Genomic DNA, 22,661 nt, shown 5'->3' with positions numbered 1-22,661 from the left:
TAAAAATACAATCTAGCTACACAAGTTGAGCAGTACTATGCAAAGTGCATAGGGACATTGTGTGTGGTGTGTGTGTGTTTGTTGTATGATAGTGTGGTGTGTGTGTTGTATGAGAGTGTGGTGTGTGTGTGTGTTGTATGAGAGTGTGGTGTGTGTGTTGTATGAGAGTGCGTTGTATGAGAGTGTGTTGTGTGTTGTATGAGTGTATGTTGTAGGAGTGTGGAGTGTGTTGCAAGCGAGTGTTGCAAGCGAGTGTTGCAAGCGAGTGTTGCAAGCGAGTGTGTTGCAAGCGAGTGTGTTGCAAGCGAGTGTGTTGCATGGTGTATGAGTGTGTTGTATGAGTCTGTGTTATATGACTGTGTTGTATGACTGTGTGTTGTATGAGAGTGTGGTGTGTGTTGTATGAGGGTGTGTGATTTGTGTGTGTTGTATGGGGGTAGTGGTGTGTGCTGTATGAGGGTAGTGGTGTGTGTTGTATGGGGGTGTTTGGTGTGTGTGTTTTATGAGAGGAGTAGGAAAGAAGGACATTTGGTAATACAAGTAATGTAAACAATTGTACACTCTTTCTGAATCATATATTAATATTTTGGACTTGTTGCTTCTCTCTGCCTTGCCTCCTGCTGCTTGGATATGGTCGATCACATACTGTACATAGTAGGAACCATTTCTGCACTTTACACCCAGCAACATGAGGATCCAGAGAACGGCCCCTCTGCAGACACTCTGCGCTTGTTGCTCATTAGTAAACATTGCTAATTGGTGTTGCTAGAAGGAGTGAGCTGGTTTATTTACTGACATGTAAAGACTTGTGCCCAATGCAGCAACACTCTGTATGAGATTATGATTGCTTTTCTCTTCCTTCTATTACAAATAACAACATATGCAGTTTAACGAGATATGAAACCCAGTATTTTCTTTCATACAGGTGGTGAGAGTCAACGATCCATTACTCTTGGGAATTACTCTTCTCTACCACTAGGTGGAGGCAAATATTCCCACATCTCAATAGCTCTATAAAACCGCTCACACATACCTCAGTCTTTAATTTGGCTCTGCTGGAGGTGGTTGAAGAATGAAGATGTGCATGTGTTCTTCAGGCAAAGGTGTTTTCAGTCTAATTTGAGGCCCGGTTCCCCTCAGAGTACAGTGCTTGTCAGAGGTATGTTATAAGGGGTATGGTTTATGATCCAAAGGTTTCACCTCATTGTAAATCCTTCAGAGACCCTCTATAATCAGTCACATTGATGTGTCTTCTGCCTCTCTCTATAGATCTACATTATACTTCTATTCCATAACCTCTGCTGATGTGTTTCAGTATTGGTTTGGCTGTCTGCTACTTGTTTGATAGTGAACAAGTTTCTATGGGTAAGTATTTTATTTTAAAAATATAGGCACTCATTTAGCTACATTATGGACACTTACATTTTTTAAAAATGTTTCTATATACATAATATTATATGGCTCTGTGACAGATTATTCACTATTCCCCCTTACTTTGGTGCACTTAGTTTTTCACGCGTCAGGCTTGCACACGTCGGGTTTATGCTTATCAGGTTAGCACACATCCCTTAGCCTCCTAAGAGTTACAGGTTAGTTTCGTGCACCCGGTTTTGTCTTTTGGGTTCAGCGCAAGTTGATGTATGCAAGTCGGGTTAGCACACATTTTCTCAGTTATGCGCTTTTCGGGTTTTTGGCATGTGCTTTGCCATTTAAACAGTCAGTTGTTGGGCTCACATTGGACAGTAATGTTTTTTACTATGCTCAGCTCAACTTAGCGTGCATTGTTTCTGTAAGCTGCTTAGGCAGGGGTATTTGGTTTCCTTTCCTGAAGAGCTATCTTAAGGGTTTTTATAGTGTTTATTGCATTGCATTGCTTTGCTATATGCTTTAATGGAGCAGCAACATTCTGTCCCTAAATTTACCCTAGAAACTGAGTGTACTCAACACCTTTCTATCATTATTAGGTGTGCTTATTGTAAGAAAGCTGAAGTGCCTTCTTCAGCTCATTTATGTGGTTCATGTTTAGATTTGTTGATGCATACAGACCAATCTAATGCTGTTTCTTATGCAGCTACTATTTGTTCATTACAGTGTAATGCTGAAGTGGTGCTTCCTGCTATGAAATCATTCATTAAGGCTGCTGTCTCTGAGGCTTTTGGCTGCTCTCCAGCCTTCAAATAAGCGTAAACGGTCATTTTAGATTTTACCTTCTTAAAGTGCTATGTGCCCTAATTCAAGGGATATTATGGTATCTTCATATGGTGGTTTCCTCTTGGAATGAGGATTCCTCATCTGAAGTAGATTCTGTTTTTTTTTGTTTTGTTTTTTTAAAGTTGAACATATTTGTTCTCTTTTAAAAAAGGTCTTAGTCACTTTGGGGATTAAAGATCCTAAATGTTCTGATGATTAACATTGTAATCATTTAAATTCAAAACTGTTGTTAATCTCCCTGAGGTGTTCCCTTTGTCCCTGATGCTGTCTCTGACATGATTGCTAGGGAATAGTCTAAGCCAAGTGTCTTTTAATCCTTCTGGAACGTTTAAAAAGTTATATCCTTTACCTGCTGCTAATCTAGAGTTATGGGAAACAATTTACCAAAGTGGATGGGGCAATTTCCACTCTAGCTAAATGTACTACTATTCATTTGGAAAACAGTACTTCCTTTAAGGACCCTTTAGACAGGAAATTTAGAATCCTTTCATAGAAGGGCCTTTTTACATACTGATTATATTCAGGCCAACTAATTCTATTTTTGATACAGCTGCTGCTTCTTCTTACTGGTTGTCCAGTCTTTCAGAGCAGTTTTCTTTCATGTAAGTGGCAAGAGTCCATGAGCTTGTGACATATGGGATATACATTCCTACCAGGAGGGGACAAAGTTTCCCAAACCTCCAAATGCCTATAAATACACCTCCCACCACACACATACCTCAGTTTTTACAAACGTTGCCTCCTATGGAGGTGGTGAAGTAAATTGTGCTCGATTTCTTCTGTAATAGGCGCTTTTAAGCATTCTGAAGCCCAATTCCTCTCAGAGTACAGTGTTTGTCAGAGGGATGTGAAGGGAGTATTGCCTGTTGATCTAGTGGTTTCACCTATGGGAAATCCTTTCAAAGGCTCTCTGTAATTGGTTGCAGGGATTCATCCCCTGCCCTCCTTTTCAGATCAACGTTATACTCCTATACCATTACCTCTGCTGATATTTTTCAGTACTGGTTTGGCTGTCTGCTATATGTGGATGGGTGTCTTCTGGTAAGTATGTATCATTTTTTTTTAAGACACTCTAAGCTATGTTTGGCGCTTTATGTTATAAAGTTTTAAATATATGTATTTGCTTATATTTTTGCCAAGAGCCAGGTCTATCTATATTTCGCTTTCTGCAGACTATCAGTTTCAGTATAGAATTTATTTTTGGGAATATTAGTTTTTCTTACCTGGGGTTCCAGTTTTTCAATTTGACTTTATTTTCCAAAATTTTTGCAGGCAAACTAGGCTCGCAAGGACGCAAAATGATGGTTTTTGAGGCGTCATTCTTGGCGCAAATTTTTTTTTGGTTCGGAATTGCGTCTAGGGTGACGCAAGTTTCTTAATCTCCTGCGTATTTGTTGAAGTAAGTTGTTTTGGCAAGTCGCGCTTGTTATGACGCGAGTTGCGTCATTTCCTGATGTTAGCCTTGGCTGCAAATATTTTTTTTACTTCCTTTTGCGTCATACTTGGCGCCAAAAAGATTTTGTATATTACCCCTCTTCCTTTAATGCTTCTTGTTTTCTTCATATTATTAGGAGCTATGAAGCTTATTTTCTTGCATCTTACTTTAGCATAAGCATTTTTTCCCATTCCTAATTCTATTGCTGATATAGCTGCTGCTGCTGCTTCTTACTGGTTGTCCAGTCTTTCAGAACAGTTTTCTGATGATCTTGTGCAATTTTTTTTTTATATATATATATTTTTTTTATATTTATGATGCAGCGTTTGATATTATGAAAATTAATGTCAAAAGCATGTCTCTAGCTATTCTTGCCAGGAGGGCTTTGTGATTTAAATCCTGGAATGTGATATGGTGTCTATATCTAGATTGTCTTTCTTTTCAAGGAAAGGAGTTATTTGGGTCTGATTTAGTTTCTTTTAGTTCTGTTATTACTGGGTGTAAAGGAGTTTTTCTTCCTCAAGACAGGAAAGCTTAAAAAAAAAATAAAAAAAAAATCCAAAGCTCCTAATCGTTTTTTCGTTCTCTTCGTCAGAACAGAACAGAAAACTGTCTCCTCTGTTCAAAAGCAAAGTTCCTCTGGTTTAGTCTGGAGGCCTAATGATAATTGGAATAAGTCCAAACAGGGTAAGAAATCTGTCCCTGCTTCTAAAACCGCATGAAGGTGCGGTCCCTGATCCAGTAGTTTTGGTATGGATCAGAGTAAACCTCTTTCAGGAGACTTGGTTTCAGTCTGACCCAGATCCCTGGGTTCAGAGTATTGTTTCTCAGGGATATCAAATTGAATTCAGAACAAGGCCTCCCAGGTAAAGTTTTTTTTCTGTCCAATGTTCCAAGGAATCCTATAAAAGCTCAGGCTTTTCTTCAATCTGTCTCAGATTGGGAAGATATGGGAAGGATTGTTCCAGTTCCTTTGCGAGAACAGGGAATGGGATTTTGTCCTAATATCTTCATTGTTCCAAAAAAGGAAGGCACTTTCAGACCAGTTTTGGATCTAAAGACTGAACAAGTTTGTAAGGATTACATTTTTCTGAATGGAAACTATTAGTTCTAAAGTGCACTTACTACTGATTGTGCTCAAGGATAGGGTATTTCCTTCTATCACCTGCTGTAGCCCCTCTATTGTAGACACCTTTGTATAAAGTGCACCTACTACTGTTTGTGCTCAAGGATAGGGTATTTCCTTCTATCACCTGCTGTAGCCCCTCTATTGTAGACACCTTTGTATAAAGTGCACCTACTACTGTTTGTGCTCAAGGGTAAGTATTCCCCTCTATCATCTGCTGTAGCCTCACTATTGTAGACACATTTGTGTAAAGTGCACCTACTACTGTTTGTGCTCAAGGGTAAGTATTCCCCTCTATCATCTGCTGTAGCCCTCACTATTGTAGACACCTTTGTATAAAGTGCACCTACTACTGTTTGTGCTCAAGGGTAAGTATTCCCCTCTATCACCTGCTGTAGCCTCACTATTGTAGACACATTTGTGTAAAGTGCACCTACTACTGTTTGTGCTCAAGGGTAAGTATTCTCCTCGATCACCTGCTGTAGCCTCACTTTTGTAGACACCTTTGTATAAAGTGCACCTACTACTGTTTGTGCTTAAGGGTAAGTATTCTCCTCTATCACCTGCTGTAGCCTCACTATTGTAGACACCTTTGTATAAAGTGCACCTACTACTGTTTGTGCTCAAGGGTAAGTATTCCCCTCTATCATCTGCTGTAGCCTCACTATTGTAGACACATTTGTGTAAAGTGCACCTACTACTGTTTGTGCTCAAGGGTAAGTATTCCCCTCTATCATCTGCTGTAGCCCTCACTATTGTAGACACCTTTGTATAAAGTGCACCTACTACTGTTTGTGCTCAAGGGTAAGTATTCCCCTCGATCACCTGCTGTAGCCTCACTATTGTAGACACATTTGTATAAAGTGCACCTACTACTGTTTGTGCTTAAGGGTAAGTATTCCCCTCTATCACCTGCTGTAGCCCCTCTATTGTAGACACCTTTGTATAAAGTGCACCTACTACTGTTTGTGCTCAAGGGTAAGTATTCCCCTCTATCACCTGCTGTAGCCTCACTATTGTAGACACCTTTGTATAAAGTGCACCTACTACTGTTTGTGCTCAAGGGTAAGTATTCCCCTCTATCACCTGCTGTAGCCTCACTATTGTAGACACCTTTGTATAAAGTGCACCTACTACTGTTTGTGCTCAAGGGTAAGTATTCCCCTCGATCACCTGCTGTAGCCTCACTATTGTAGACACCTTTGTATAAAGTGCACCTACTACTGTTTGTGCTTAAGGGTAAGTATTCTCCTCTATCACCTGCTGTAGCCCCTCTATTGTAGACACCTTTGTATAAAGTGCACCTACTACTGTTTGTGCTCAAGGGTAAGTATTCCCCTCGATCACCTGCTGTAGCCTCACTTTTGTAGACACATTTGTGTAAAGTGCACCTACTACTGTTTGTGCTTAAGGGTAAGTATTCTCCTCGATCACCTGCTGTAGCCTCACTTTTGTAGACACCTTTGTATAAAGTGCACCTACTACTGTTTGTGCTTAAGGGTAAGTATTCTCCTCTATCACCTGCTGTAGCCTCACTATTGTAGACACCTTTGTATAAAGTGCACCTACTACTGTTTGTGCTCAAGGGTAAGTATTCCCCTCGATCACCTGCTGTAGCCTCACTTTTGTAGACACATTTGTATAAAGTGCACCTACTACTGTTTGTGCTCAAGGGTAAGTATTCCCCTCTATCACCTGCTGTAGCCTCACTATTGTAGACACCTTTGTATAAAGTGCACCTACTACTGTTTGTGCTTAAGGGTAAGTATTCCCCTCTATCATCTGCTGTAGCCTCACTATTGTAGACACATTTGTATAAAGTGCACCTACTACTGTTTGTGCTTAAGGGTAAGTATTCCCCTCTATCACCTGCTGTAGCCTCACTATTGTAGACACATTTGTGTAAAGTGCACTTACTACTGATTGGGTAGTGTGTTCCCAATGTGATTGTAGGTGCTAATGTGTAAATTGTACTGTACCATATAAATATAATGTACTTTTGTATTGCACTGTATAACATAATGGTGCTTTACACATAACAGTTATGATATTTCCGTATGTAACCCTTTCCTGACCGCAGCAAGGCTTGCAGGTGGACTTTATGTGTGCCAGCTGGTTGCTGAGTTTGATGTAACTCTGCCAATGCCCTTTCACTCTTTTGCCTGTGAACTCATCACTACAGGGTCCCTGGTTTGACTTTTTGTGTTGCCTAGCATATAGTGGAGCAGACCCACTCTGCTAATCCTGTTTTCAACACTCTGTCTTTATGCCAGATAGCTACTCTCTAACACTTTGCATGGGTGTATGAAATGAACAGCATGCCTCTCACAAGTCGTGTGGGATACATGCTATTTAAATCTCTATCAAGCTGAGCAGCTTCACACCAGCACTGGATTTAATCCAGCCCAAGAAGAAGGGGTCAGACGTAAACCCATCACCAGCTGTCCAGGCGTTACTCCGAGTGGCAGCGGATACCGTCTCATCTGCATGCAAAGGCTGTGATGTGAGCGGCCTATTCATATACATAGTGTGCTAAGGCTCACAGTTTTCTCTATATGTTGGTCTATTAATATCTCTCCTGTTAAAAGCACTTTGCTGAGTTTTGAGCATCTGGCACTTGCTGTTCCATTTTCTATTTTATTGAAGCTAAACTTTCCCTGTCACAGACATCCTCATTTCTAATCCTAGTAGCACGTTTATTGCTCAGGTCGGCTTTTGGGTCACTGACTTCATTTGCTGCTAGACATTTAAAAGTTCAGATAGTGAAAGGACACAGCTCTATTTCCCCCGAGCAGCTATAGTGGCTATTTTTCTAATCTATCTTACTTGCAGACTCATAGATGCATTGCCTGAGATTTCTTCATTATATTCTGCAGACTATAGTGTCCGGTAGATGTTTATTGATTATGCTTTGGCAGAGAAGAAATTCCTTATGTCTTTGTTAGCATATAGTTAGCAGTGACCTTTGTTCTCCTGCAAGCGACAACGCACGTTTATGCTGAGCTTGGGAAGTTGGGTACAGTGAGCCGGCTCTGATAGAACAGAAGCAATGTGCCGCCTGTCATTCACTTGAGAATGAGGTGCAATGTGCCTGTAGTTATGTGTCATTGCCTCTTCTCAAGGAGAGCGATATTCTGATTAACAAAAGAAAAACAAACCACTGCATCCCATGCACCTGAAGCCTGGGAATACTGTATAATGAAGCATCAGTTTTATGCTTTATTTCACACAAGCTATTGATACTTTAACATAAGATGAACAGATTTATATAACGGGGTAAAGAGGATTTCATGTAGCATCTTTAGCAACCGAGCTGCAGCAACAACAAAAGAGATATGAAAAAATGTTCTTTCCTGATTCAGTTAGAAAAGGTGACTATAAAAAACTTTCTAATGTACTTCTAGTATCAGTTTTTCTTTGTTCTCTTGGTATCTTTTGTTGAAATGCAGGGCGGTAAGCTCAGGAATGTGCACGTGTCAGGACCAAGATATGGCAGCAGTTTTGCAAGAATGTTATCCCTTTGCAAGAGCACTAGAGGGCAGCACCATTTGCTGTCACGTTGTGCTCCAGATCTCTTTAACAAAGAGTATCATAGAACTAAGCAAATTTTAAATTAATAGAAATAAATTGAAAAACTTTTTTTTTTAATCACAAACGAAAATGATTGGGTTTCATATCCCTTTAATGTAAAAAAAACGGGGCAGCTATAGGGTTGCCAAAAGCACATTAGCCAACCTAGATTTTCTTAAAAATGCTGCAAATCAGAAGCTTGTTTGGGCAATTTTCAGAATACTAAACTTAGTCAAGTCCAAAAAAAACTTTCATGATTTAAATAGGGCATTTCATTTTAAACTACTTTCCAATTTACTTTTATCACCAATTTTGCTTTGTGCTCTTGGTATTCTTTGTTGATAGTTAAACTTAAGATGTTCATATGCTAATTTCTTATATCTTGAAGGCCTCCTCTAATCTAAATGCATTTTGACAGTTTTTCACCACTAGAGGGTGTTAGTTCATGTGTTTCATATAGATAACATTGAGCTCATGCACGTGAATTTACTGAGGAGTGAGCACTGATTGGCTAAAATGGATGTCTGTCAAAGGAACTGAAATAAGGGGGCATTTTGCAGAGGCTTAGATACAAGGTAATTACAGAGGTAAAACATTATTATAACAGTGTTGGTTATGCAAAACTGGGGAATGAGTAATTAAGGGATTATCTATCTTTTAAAAGAACAAAAATTCTGGTGTTGACTATCCCTTTACGTTTGAGAAATAGTTTTTGTTTTTATCCTCTCTACAAAGAATGGTGCAAGCAGACTGTTTGTACACAAACTCTATCTATCTAGATAATAGCAGGTTCGTTATGTGTAAAGTGCTATTGATTATAAAACATGAGGAAAGTTTCATTTTAAAAAGACTTAACCTATTTGTAGGTGCAAATTATAAACGTGATAAAACTGCTTTCTTGAATCTTCTCCTAGGCTTGTGTTCTCAGACTTGTACAGTCATAGAACCCTTACTGAGATAACAGCCTCACCCACAAATCCTCCTCATGAACGCAGAAACGTCCCAGATTGAGAAGCTTTCCCATAACTCACCTGGATAACTTGGCAATCCCCACAAAGACCCTCTTTATTTCATAAAAGTTGATGCTCCCCCTAGTGCAATACCCTTGTGTTTCAAAGGGGAACTCCAAAACTCTACAATGGGAGCGTTATAACCTAGCACACCCAGAAAAGAGATATAGCCAATGTATACTGTATAATATTTTTGTTAAAGGTACACTGTTTTTCTATTCTTGATCTGAACAAACAACATTTAAACATGCATATCAGCAGAAGGAACTATCCATAGCATTAATAGGAAGTACATCTCAGCCAATGAACATTAGTAGTAAGTACACATTTTATAGTATTGTATTACCGCTTTTATTTTCAGGCATATGAAACAGTTTCTTAATATTCAAATACTTCTTTTATCCTATTATATGAATGGTGTCTCTTTACATATGAAAGGGAATGCATTAACATTGTGCTAACCACTCAACTACACATTTTGAGTTAGAGTCTGAACCTAACAGGACTTTTTTTATTCTTCTTCTTCTTCTTCTCCCAGGTATATTGATGATGTGATCAGCCGCATTGATAGAATGTTCCCTGAAATGACAATCAACTTATCAAGACCCAATGGCACCTCCGCCATGTTGCTGGTAAGTTTGTTGTTTAGTTACAATGTTATAGGTGATGGCCAGTTTGAATACTTACTGGTGATATTCATTTGCAAAGGACTTTGGTTAGTAAGTCTGTGGGCCCGCAGTGATTATTACATTTTTGGAAAAGGGTGGAAGCAATTACGTTGCCCAACATTCATCCTTTTTTTACCCAAGGCCATAGTTATTAAAGTCTAAATCATTGCACTTTGATGTAAATTAATGTTCTTAATATACAATTTCATTCTCTTTTCCATAATATCTTTAAAGGTTTCATAACCATCAGCAGGCATAAGCATATAGTGTAACGATTGTGTCATCTGTCTACTTTTGGGAGATGCACTGAATGCTCAAGCAAGTGGTTTAGGAGCTGTAGATAGCCTATACATTTTGTTTTTGTTTAATCTTCATGATAATTTCAAAATCTTAAGAAATGTATCTGTTACTTGGGCATTAAACTATTTAAGACTGAAAGGTTGGTTTGGTTAAGCTTAAAGTCTAGTATATCTTTAAAGGAATCATCGAACTCCTTAGCAATATTTACAGTAGACATATATAAAGAAGTGGGTGCTATTTGATGATCAAACACTTGCTCAACACAGGTCAAGCATAGAACATAAAGCACATTTTTTTTTTTTTTTTGTGTGTCGTAGACTCTGCACTGCAAGTTCATATCATATGTTAGTAATAAGAAACGACCTCCTCTTTCATGCTCTAACAGGGTATGCTCTCTAAGAAAGATATTCCCTTTTAAGATATCAAAAACATGATAATAATGACAACAAACTGAGATATAGAAAGCACTTAGTAGCTTAAACACAAATAAAATAGATAATATAAAAAAATAATATTCAAAAAATATACGTACTTGATAAAAATCAGTGACGGTATTGTTATAATATCAATCATCAAATATTTATTCAGAAAGAGAATATGTAAAATACCCAATGCTAATGTGAAAAAGCTATTGAATGAAACATATACATGTGTTTAAAAAAAAGCTAATGTCAATAGTCTATACATACAGTGACTGTCCAAACTGAAATAGTCTCATAGCACTTGACACCGATAACTAGTGTCTGTAATTGATCCGTGTAAGTAAACCTGTCAATGACCGCTAAGACATTGAGGTATAGTAGCAAGTTGTATAACTTCAGAGTTAATGCTAATCATAGCCCTCAAAAACAAGTCAGTTTAATCTCTGTGTCAACACAAACGGTGCTTCCTTTGTGGTAAACTTACCCCGTCGTCTTCTTTTCCAAATCTTTCAATGATCGCCGGTTTAGCCTGTGGCTAAACAGGGATCTTTCTTCAACACATGAGGTGTTAGGTCTCCATAATAGTTTACATCACAGAATAAATGGTTTTTCTCTTCTCTGTGAAAATGCAGAGTCAGCAGCTGTTCCAGTAAGGGTACCACATAGGATCAAACCTTTTTGACCTGACTAGGTCACATGCAACGCTTTTCGTCCAAGGATATGGCCTTTGTCAAGCAAAGTTCATATCATAACAGACATAGCCATTGCTGAAGGAGCTTTAAAATCTTGTGTGGTCTCCGGGCTGTAACAAAAGATATAAATCCAGCCTAAATGTATGTAAAGAAATGAGTGGCCTGTAAAAAACTAGCAAATATTTACTTACCTTTTAGAAAAGACAACCTCCTGAGTCTTCATTTATCATTATGGGAAATAGTAAAACCCACTGAAAGTGTTATTGGTAATGTTACTCATATTGTTAAAGGGACAGTAAACACTCCATATAAACTTACCTTATTCAAAAGATGTTATCCTGCTGAGTAGTCTGCAAAGTTTACCTTTACCTCATCAAATAGTATTCCCATAGTCATTTGAACTAGTTCATCCAGACCTTAGAAATGGCCCCCAAAGTCAGCCCCTATGGATAATTCTTGCTTACCGTTCCCTCTGCACATCCGGTTAGGAAGCTAATGAAAACAAAATGTGGTGCACATGCGCATCTCAGTGAAAGTTATGTTGATAGGTCATCTGCACTGCGTGATGACAGATTTGAACGGATCTGAGCGAGCAGAGCTTTTGAAAAAAATTATGGATGGGGATGAAGAAGGTAGAGGGAGGAGGAGTTTGCGATCTATTTTGGACTGAAAGATTGAGATAACGATAGCGATTCTTAGAGATGATGATGTTATTCACTATTGGGGGTATGTGGAAAATGTTTAATTGGTTATGTATTTGGAGAACAAATAGAGATGTTAGTGGTGTTTACTGTCCCTTTAAAGGGACATAAAACATTTAGAGATGGTAATATAAAATGATAAACTGTGTATGTGTATAATATAAATGTCTAGAACCAAACACTCATAGTTGACCATTCATTGCCGGGGTGCAAGTACATAAATTGCATATAACCTTTTTCTTCAGAGACGGCACTCACCAGACTTTATTCAGTGTAAAACAGACACTGTTTTTATTGTGATGTTTCGGGGTCTCCCCCTTTATCAAACATATATATGTTTGATAAAGGGGGAGACCCCAAAACGTCACAATATAATAAAAAAAATCTAAAAAAAAAACCTCTGCCATATACTTTATTTATTTTGCTGTAATTCCATTCTCAAACTGCAAGCTTTTCAGTTCCTGTTAGAAATGGAAGTGCAGAACACTGTTCTATACCACACAGCCATTGGCTGCACACTCTAGTGATCTATTTATAACTGCTCCTAATTGGCCACAGCAGAGAAGGTAACCTAAGTTACAACATGGCAGCTCCCATTGTTTTATAGACACTAAAACTTTACACTTATTTTGTCAATATTTAAACAACTAATTAAACTTTAAACAAATCCAGCTACATGTTATTAGTAGACTAATCTTTTATTTGAATGCACCATTCTATCTAGCATTTATTCAGTGTTTAATGTATGCACAGTGTGTGTGTGTGAGGAAGCACTTTATTACAACTTGAAACAGGGACCTCTGTTACTCATAATTTATACGTTGTGGTAAACGGAAATGCTTTTTAATGAAAAGTGAGCAGAACCTGCCAACAGTAGAGTATGCCGTAGATGTAGGTGCTCTGTGGGAGTTATCTGGGTGTTTCAGGGGAGTGTAGCTAACACATTACATTGGTGTAGTTGGTATTGGGGAGTTAGCTGCGCGTGCCAGGGGGAGAATAGCTAGAGTTTGATGCAGATGTAGGCGTTCTGTCACTGGAGTTAGCCGGGCGTTCCAGGGGGTGTAACCTGTACTTTGATTGGGATACATTGCCAGCAGTGCTATGTATTCCAATCTCTGAAGTACAGGGTACGAGTAGGGTGTCAGCCATGTTTGTCTCACCACCTTTTGAATGGCGCGAGTTTACAGTGTGAGGCAGGTAATGTAGGTGTAGTTAGTTAAGCAGGCATTCTTTGAAGTGTTCCAACACAAACCGTGTTTGGTTTCAGTGAGCGCACTGTCTGCGCTTTGTAGGAACACTTCAAATACCCCCCTCTGAAAGTGTCGACAAGTGGCAATGTTTAGCTGACGTAGAACCATATCTACACAGCCCAAAAGCAGTGTAAGCACTACATCCATAAAGAAATGGGATCTTGCTAGCACCTCAGCAGTGTGATTGTTCACAAACAAGTGGGATCTTGCTAGCACCTCAGCAGTGTGATTGTTCACAAACAAGTGGGATCTTTCCAGCACCTCAGCAGTGTGATTGTTCACAAACAAGTGGGATCTAGCCAGCACCTCAGCAGTGTGATTGTTCACAAACAAGTGGGATCTAGCCAGCACCTCAGCAGTGTGATTGTTCACAAACAAGTGGGATCTTGCCAGCACCTCAGCAGTGTGATTGTTCACAAACAAGTGGGATCTTGCTAGCACCTCAGCAGTGGGATTGTTCACAAACAAGTGGGATCTTGCTAGCACCTCAGCAGTGGGATTGTTCACAAACAAGTGGGATCTTGCTAGCACCTCAGCAGTGGGATTGTTCACAAACAAGCGGAATCTTGCTAGCACCTCAGCAGTGGGATTGTTCACAAACAAGCGGAATCTTGCTAGCACCTCAGCAGTGTGATTGTTCACAAACAAGCGGAATCTTGCTAGCACCTCAGCAGTGTGATTGTTCACAAACAAGTGGAATCTTGCTAGCACCTCAGCAGTGTGATTGTTCACAAACAAGCGGAATCTTGCTAGCACCTCAGCAGTGTGATTGTTCACAAACAAGCGGAATCTTGCTAGCACCTCAGCAGTGTGATTGTTCACAAACAAGTGGGATCTTGCTAGCACCTCAGCAGTGTGATTGTTCACAAACAAGCGGAATCTTGCTAGCACCTCAGCAGTGTGATTGTTCACAAACAAGTGGGATCTTTCCAGCACCTCAGCAGTGTGATTGTTCACAAACAAGTGGGATCTAGCCAGCACCTCAGCAGTGTGATTGTTCACAAACAAGTGGGATCTTGCCAGCACCTCAGCAGTGGGATTGTTCACAAACAAGTGGGATCTTTCCAGCACCTCAGCAGTGTGATTGTTCACAAACAAGTGGGATCTAGCCAGCACCTCAGCAGTGTGATTGTTCACAAACAAGTGGGATCTTGCCAGCACCTCAGCAGTGTGATTGTTCACAAACAAGTGGGATCTTGCTAGCACCTCAGCAGTGTGATTGTTCACAAACAAGTGGGATCTTGCTAGCACCTCAGCAGTGTGATTGTTCACAAACAAGTGGGATCTTGCTAGCACCTCAGAAGTGTGATTGTTCACAAACACGTGGGATCTTGCTAGCACCTCAGCAGTGTGATTGTTCACAAACAAGTGGGATCTTGCTAGCACCTCAGCAGTGTGATTGTTCACAAACAAGTGGGATCTTGCTAGCAACTCAGCAGTGGGATTGTTCACAAACAAGCAGAATCTTGCTAGCACCTCAGCAGTGTGATTGTTCACAAACGTGTGGGATCTTGCTAGCACCTCAGCAGTGTGATTGTTCACAAACAAGTGGGATCTTTCCAGCACCTCAGCAGTGTGATTGTTCACAAACAAGTGGGATCTAGCCAGCACCTCAGCAGTGTGATTGTTCACAAACAAGTGGGATCTTGCCAGCACCTCAGCAGTGGGATTGTTCACAAACAAGTGGGATCTTTCCAGCACCTCAGCAGTGTGATTGTTCACAAACAAGTGGGATCTAGCCAGCACCTCAGCAGTGTGATTGTTCACAAACAAGTGGGATCTTGCCAGCACCTCAGCAGTGTGATTGTTCACAAACAAGTGGGATCTTGCTAGCACCTCAGCAGTGTGATTGTTCACAAACACGTGGGATCTTGCTAGCACCTCAGCAGTGTGATTGTTCACAAACAAGTGGGATCTTGCTAGCACCTCAGAAGTGTGATTGTTCACAAACACGTGGGATCTTGCTAGCACCTCAGCAGTGTGATTGTTCACAAACAAGTGGGATCTTGCTAGCACCTCAGCAGTGTGATTGTTCACAAACAAGTGGGATCTTGCCAGCACTACAACACTTCAGTTGTCTAAACGTGCCAGCACTGCACCATGTGATTTTTCCACTAGACTTTTACCATCCGTTATCCATTTCTGGAAGTCAAAGGGAGACTTGGAGGTTCTTCCAATATGAGTAGTGGGATGGTGCTGAGGAAAAGGCAGTGACCAAATGTATCTGACCCGAACATCAGGATCCTCTCATTTACAGTAGAATGTTGGCTTCTTTCTTGGATGCATATCTGCTTACACAAGGCATTCAGGAGAGAAGTGTGACTCTTCTATTCTCTTTACTAGACTGAATCTGTAATATCCTCACAGGGTTATAAAATAATGTCTAGAAGTTTACAACTGCTACAAAAGTACAGAATGGAATTTACTGACTGCTTAAAGTATGATGAACACCGGGCAGCTTGTTTTGGCATTTTTGACGCTAATTGGACATGACATTGAATGTATTGTGCACTTTTTTTTTGCCAATTACTGTTTCTTAATTAGAAACCAGACTATTTCATCTTTTCATTGTCTGCTAATTCAATTCTGTGAATCCCTTCCTTTCAGAAGCAGGTGTTCAGTTTTCTTTTTAATTAGATGCCCTGTTCTTACTTTTTTTTTCCAAGGGAAAGTATTCACCTCCCAAATGTCTTCATTTCGCCGTCTGGTCAACTACAGTGATTAAATTAATATTTTCCCTTGCAGTTATACCATTTGCTGCAAATAATTAAAGTGTTAGCCACCCAATCAGCAATATTGTTCTTATGGCTCCTGCCCTAATACTCAAAAAAATAATCCTTAGTCTGTGTGTCTTTCGATTTATCCACCCAAGATACTGCTTGCACTTGCAAACCACTTCATATTACTTGCATCCATTCTGTGCATTATATTTACTAAGGTGATATTTAGTAAGGTATGTACAGGCTCACTTCATATTACCTGCATCCATTCTGTACATTAAAGGGACATAATACTCATATGCCAAATCACTTGAAACTGATGCAGTATAACTGTAAAAAGCTGACAGGAAAATATCACCTGAGCATCTCTATGTAAAAAAGGAAGATATTTTACCTCACAATTTCCTCAGCTCAGCAGAGTAAGTTCTGTGTAAAAAGTTATACTCAGCTGCTGCCCAGCTGCAGGTTAAAAAAAAAAAAAAAAAAAGAGAGGAAGAAATGAACAGCAGCCAATCGGCATCAGCAGTGCTGAGGTCATGAACTCTTTTACTGTGATCTCATGAGATTTCACTTAACTCTCATGAGATTTCATTGTAAACTTCCTTACACTGAATAGGGAAATAACATGAGAGTGCACAAGGCTCATCTCTTCCGCTCTCCCAGGACAGACATACTGATATGCTGTTTAGAAGTAATTTACAATGGGATGTGGCTACTGAGGAACTTTTTAGGTAAAATATCTTTCTTTTTTACATAGAGATGTTCAGGTGATATTTTCTAGTCAGCTTTTTACAGCTATACTGCATCACTTTCAAGTGTTTAAACATTTGGGTATTATGGCCCTTTAAATTTACTTTGGTGTTATTTAGTAAGGTATATATAAGCTCACTTCATATTACCTGCATCCATTCTGTTCATTATATTTACTAAGGTGATATTTAGTAAGGTATATACAAGCTCACTCCATATTACCTGCATCCATTCTGTGCATTATATTTACTTTGGTGTTATTTAGTAAGGTGTATACAAGCTGCACTTCATATTACTTGCATCCATTCTATGCATTATATTTACTAAGGTGATATTTAGTAAGGTGTATACAAGCTGCACTTCATATTACTTGCATCCATTCTATGCATTATATTTACTAGGGTGATTTTTAGTAAGGTGTATACAAGCTCACTTCATATTACCTGCATCCATTCTGTGAATTATATTTACTTTGGTGTTATTTAGTAAGGTGTATACAAGCTCACTTCATATTACCTGCATCCATTCTGTGAATTATATTTACTTTGGTGTTTTTTAGTAAGGTGTATACAAGCTGCACTTCATATTAATTGCATTCATTCTATGCATTATATTTACTAAGGTGATATTTAGTAAGGTGTATACAAGCTCACTACATATTACTTGCACATAATAAAGGGACATAATACTCATATGCCAAATCACTTGAAACTGATGCAGTATAACTGTAAAAAGCTGACAGGAAAATATCACCTGAGCATCTCTATGTAAAAAAGGAAGATATTTTACCTCACAATTTCCTCAGCTCAGCAGAGTAAGTTCTGTGTAAAAAGTTATACTCAGCTGCTGCCCAGCTGCAGGTTAAAAAAAAAAGAGGAAGAAATGAACAGCAGCCAATCGGCATCAGCAGTGCTGAGGTCATGAACTCTTTTACTGTGATCTCATGAGATTTCACTGTAAACTTCCTTACACTGAATAGGGAAATAACATGAGAGTGCACAAGGCTCATCTCTTCCGCTCTCCCAGGACAGACATACTGATATGCTGTTTAGAAGTCGTTTACAATGGGATGTGGCTACTGAGGAACTTTTGAGGTAAAATATCTTTCTTTTTTACATAGAGATGTTCAGGTGATATTTTCTAGTCAGCTTTTTACAGCTATACTGCATCACTTTCAAGTGTTTAAACATTTGGGTATTATGGCCCTTTAAATTTACTTTGGTGTTATTTAGTAAGGTATATATATAAGCTCACTTCATATTACCTGCATCCATTCTGTTCATTATATTTACTAAGGTGATATTTAGTAAGGTATATACAAGCTCACTTCATATTACCTGCATCCATTCTGTGCATTATATTTACTTTGGTGTTATTTAGTAAGGTGTATACAAGCTGCACTTCATATTACTTGCATCCATTCTATGCATTATATTTACTAAGGTGATATTTAGTAAGGTGTATACAAGCTCACTTCATATTACCTGCATCCATTCTGTACATTACATTTACTTTGGTGTTATTTAGTAAGGTGTGTACAAGCTCACTTCATATTACCTGCATTCATTCTATGCATTATATTTACTAAGGTGATATTTAGTAAGGTGTATACAATCTCACTTCATATTACCTGCATCCATTCTGTGAATTATATTTACTTTGGTGTTATTTAGTAAGGTGTATACAAGCTCACTTCATATTACCTGCATCCATTCTGTGAATTATATTTACTTTGGTGTTTTTTAGTAAGGTGTATACAAGCTGCACTTCATATTAATTGCATTCATTCTATGCATTATATTTACTAAGGTGATATTTAGTAAGGTGTATACAAGCTCACTACATATTACTTGCATCCATTCTATGCATTATATTTACTAGGGTGACTTTTAGTAAGGTGTATACAAGCTCACTTCATATTACCTGCATCCATTCTGTGAATTATATTTACTTTGGTGTTATTTAGTAAGGTGTATACAAGCTCACTTCATATTACCTGCATCCATTCTGTGAATTATATTTACTTTGGTGTTATTTAGTAAGGTGTATACAAGCTACACTTCATATTACCTGCATCCATTCTGTACATTATATTTACTTTGGTGTTATTTAGTAAGGTGTATACAAGCTACACTTCATATTACCGGCATCCATTCTGTACATTATATTTACTTTGGTGTTATTTAGTAAGGTGTATACAAGCTCACTTCATATTACCTGCATCCATTTTGTGCATTATATTTACTTTGGTATTATTTAGTAAGGTGTATACAAGCTACACTTCATATTACCTTCATCCATTCTGTACATTATATTTACTTTGGTGTTATTTAGTAAGGTGTATACAAGCTACACTTCATATTACCGGCATCCATTCTGTACATTATACACTGCTCAAAAAAATAAAGGGAACACTAAAATAACACATCCTAGATCTGAATGAATAAAATATTCTAATTAAATACTTTGTTCTTTACATAGTTGAATGTGCTGACAACAAAATCACACAAAAATTAAAAAATGGAAATCAAAATTTTCAACCCATGGAGGTCTGGATTTGGAGTCACACTCAAAATTAAAGTGGAAAAACACACTACAGGCAGATCCAACTTTGATGTAATGTCCTTAAAACAAGTCAAAATGAGGCTCAGTAGTGTGTGTGGCCTCCACGTGCCTGCATTACCTCCCTACAACGCCTGTGCATGCTCCTGATGAGGTGGCGGATGGTCTCCTGAGGGATCTCCTCCCAGACCTGGACTAAAGCATCCACCAACTCCTGGACAGTCTGTGGTGCAAAGTGAAGTTGGTGGATGGAGCGAGACATGATGTCCCAGATGTGCTCAATTGGATTCAGGTCTGGGGAACGGGAGGGCCAGTCCATAGCATCAATGCCTTCGTCTTGCAGGAACTGCTGACACACTCCAACCACATGAGGTCTAGCATTGTCTTGCATTAGGAGGAACCCAGGGCCAACCGCACCAGCATATGGTCTCACAAGGGGTCTGAGGATCTCATCTTGATACCTAATGGCAGTCAGGCTACCTCTGGCGAGCACATGGAGGGCTGTTCGGCCCCTCAAAGAAATGCCACCCCCACACCATTACTGACCCACTGCCAAACTGGCCATGCTGGAGGATGTTGCAGGCAGCAGAACGTTCTCCACGGGCGTCTCCAGACTGTCACGTCTGTCAAATGTGCTCAGTGTGCCCCTGCTTTCATCTGTGAAGAGCACAGGGCGCCAGTGGCGAATTTGCCAATCTTGGTGTTCTCTGGCAAATGTCAAACGTCCTGCACGGTGTTGGACTGTAAGCACAACCCCCACCTGTTGACGTTGGGTCCTCATACCACCCTCATGGAGTCTGTTTCTGACCGTTTGAGCAGACACATGCACATTTGTGGCCTGCTGGAGGTCATTTTGCAGGGCTCTGGCAGTGCTCCTCCCTTTTCCTCCTTGCACAAAGGCGGAGGTAGCGGTCCTGCTGCTGGGTTGTTGCCCTCCTACGGCCTCCTCCACGTCTCCTGATGTACTGGCCTGTCTCCTGGTAGCGCCTCCATGCTCTGGACACTACGCTGACAGACACAGCAATCCTTCTTGCCACAGCTCGCACTGATGTGCCATCCTGGATGAGCTGCACTACCTGAGCCACTTGTGTGGGTTGTAGACTCCGTCTCATGCTACCACTAGAGTGCAAGCACCACCAGCATTCAAAAGTGACCATAACATCAGCCAGAAAGCATAGGAAGTGAGAAGTGGTCTGTGGTCACCACCTGCAGAACCACTCCTTTATTGGGGGGTGTCTTGCTAATTGCCTATAATTTCCACCTGTTGTCTATCCCATTTGCACAACAGCATGTGAAATTGATTGTCACTCATTGTTGCTTCCTAAGTGGACAGTTTGATTTCACAGAAGTGTGATTGACTTGGAGATACATTGTGTTGTTTAAGTGTTCCCTTTATTTTTTTGAGCAGTGTATTTACTTTGGTGCTTTTTAGTAAGGTGTATACAAGCTCACTTCATATTACCTGCATCCATTCTGTGCATTATATTTACTTTGATATTACTTAGTAAGGTGTATACAAGCTACACTTCATATTACCTGCATCCATTCTGTACATTATATTTACTTTGGTGTTATTTAGTAAGGTGTATACAAGCTACACTACATATTACCGGCATCCATTCTGTACATTATATTTACTTTGGTGTTATTTAGTAAGGTGTATACAAGCTACACTTCATATTACCGGCATCCATTCTGTACATTATATTTACTTTGGTGCTTTTTAGTAAGGTGTATACAAGCTCACTTCATATTACCTGCATCCATTCTGTGCATTATATTTACTTTGGTGTTATTTAGTAAGGTGTATACAAGCTACATTTTACAATACCTGCATCCATTCTGTGCATTAAATTTACTTTGGTGTTATTTAGTAAGGTATATACAAGCTCACTTATCCATTCAGTGCATTATATTTACTAAGGTGATATTTAATAAGGCATATACAAGCTACACTTTTTATCACCTGCATCCATGCCGTGCATTATATTTACTAAGGGTTTATTTACTAAGGTGTATGCAAGCTACACTTTATATTACCTGCATCCATTCTGTGCATTAAATTTACTTTTGGTGTTATTTAGTAAGGTGTATACAAGCTCCCGTCATATTACCTGCATCTATTTAGTGCATTATATTTACTAAGGTGATATTTAGTAAGGTGTATACAAGCTCACTTCATATTACTTGCATCCAGTCCGTGCATTATATTTACTAAGGTGTATACAAGCTACACTTCATATTACCTGCATCCATTCCATACATTATATTTACTAAGGTGATATTTACTAAGGTGTATACAAGCTAAACTTCATATTACCTGCATCCATTCCGTACATTATATTTACTAAGGTGATATTTACTAAGGTGTATACAAGCTCACTTCATATTACCTGCATCCATTCTGTACATTATATTTACTTTGGTGCTTTTTAGGAAGGTGTATACAAGCTCACTTCATATTACCTGCATTCATTCTGTACATTATATTTACTTTGGTGCTTTCTCTTGTTAAGTGTGTTCAGTCCACGGGTCATCCATTACTTATGGGATATATTCTCCTCCCCAACAGGAAGTTGCAAGAGGATCACCCAAGCAGAGCTGCTATATAGCTCCTCCCCTCACATGTCATATCCAGTCATTCTCTTGCAAGTCTCAACATAGAAGGAGGTCCGCGAGAGGAGTGGTGTTTTATACTTAATTTATTTCTTCAATCAAAAGTTTGTTATTTTTAAATGGCACCGGAGTGTGCTGTTTTTCTCTCAGGCAGTATTTAGAAGAAGAATCTGCCTGCGTTTTCAATGATCTTAGCAGACGTAACTAAGATCCACTGGCTGTTCTCGCACATTCTGAGGAGTGGGGTAACTTCAGAAAAGGGAATAGCATGCGGGGTCCCCCGCAAATGAGGTATGTGCAGTAATATTTTCTAGGAATGGAATTGACTAAGAAAACACTGCTGTTACCCATATGATGTAAGTACAGCCTTTAATGCAGTAGTAGCGACTGGTATCAGGCTGATAAATGTATGCGCAGTTGAGTTATTTTCTAGGGACTAGAATTTGACTGAGAAAATACTGTTAATACTGAAATAAATGTATGAGCCTTAACTGCAGTAGAAGCGACTGGTAGCAGGCTTAGTGATAACTTTGCATAACACTGGAAAGTTGTTTTTAAACGTTTACTGGCATGTTATTCGTTTTGTGAGGTACTTTGGTGATAAATCTTTTTGGGCATGATTTTTTTC

The 22,661-nt window shown here is 39.2% G+C and overlaps 1 protein-coding gene across 1 annotated transcript in view; it reads left to right on the top strand.

Annotated features, from left to right (window-relative positions):
- MED27 (mediator complex subunit 27) overlaps positions 1–22,661 on the top strand; it is a 742,931-nt gene that overhangs the window by 444,439 nt on the left and 275,831 nt on the right. Inside the window, exon 4 of the mRNA XM_053695497.1 lies at positions 9,891–9,984. Within this exon, the coding sequence (XP_053551472.1) occupies positions 9,891–9,984 (94 nt within the window). The remainder of the gene's footprint in view (positions 1–9,890; positions 9,985–22,661) is intronic.

This window comes from Bombina bombina, chromosome 12, assembly GCF_027579735.1.
Source record: "Bombina bombina isolate aBomBom1 chromosome 12, aBomBom1.pri, whole genome shotgun sequence".
NCBI lineage: Eukaryota > Metazoa > Chordata > Amphibia > Anura > Bombinatoridae > Bombina > Bombina bombina.
The sequence above is the reverse complement of the archived record's forward strand: the minus strand, read 5'-3'. Positions and strand labels throughout refer to the sequence as shown.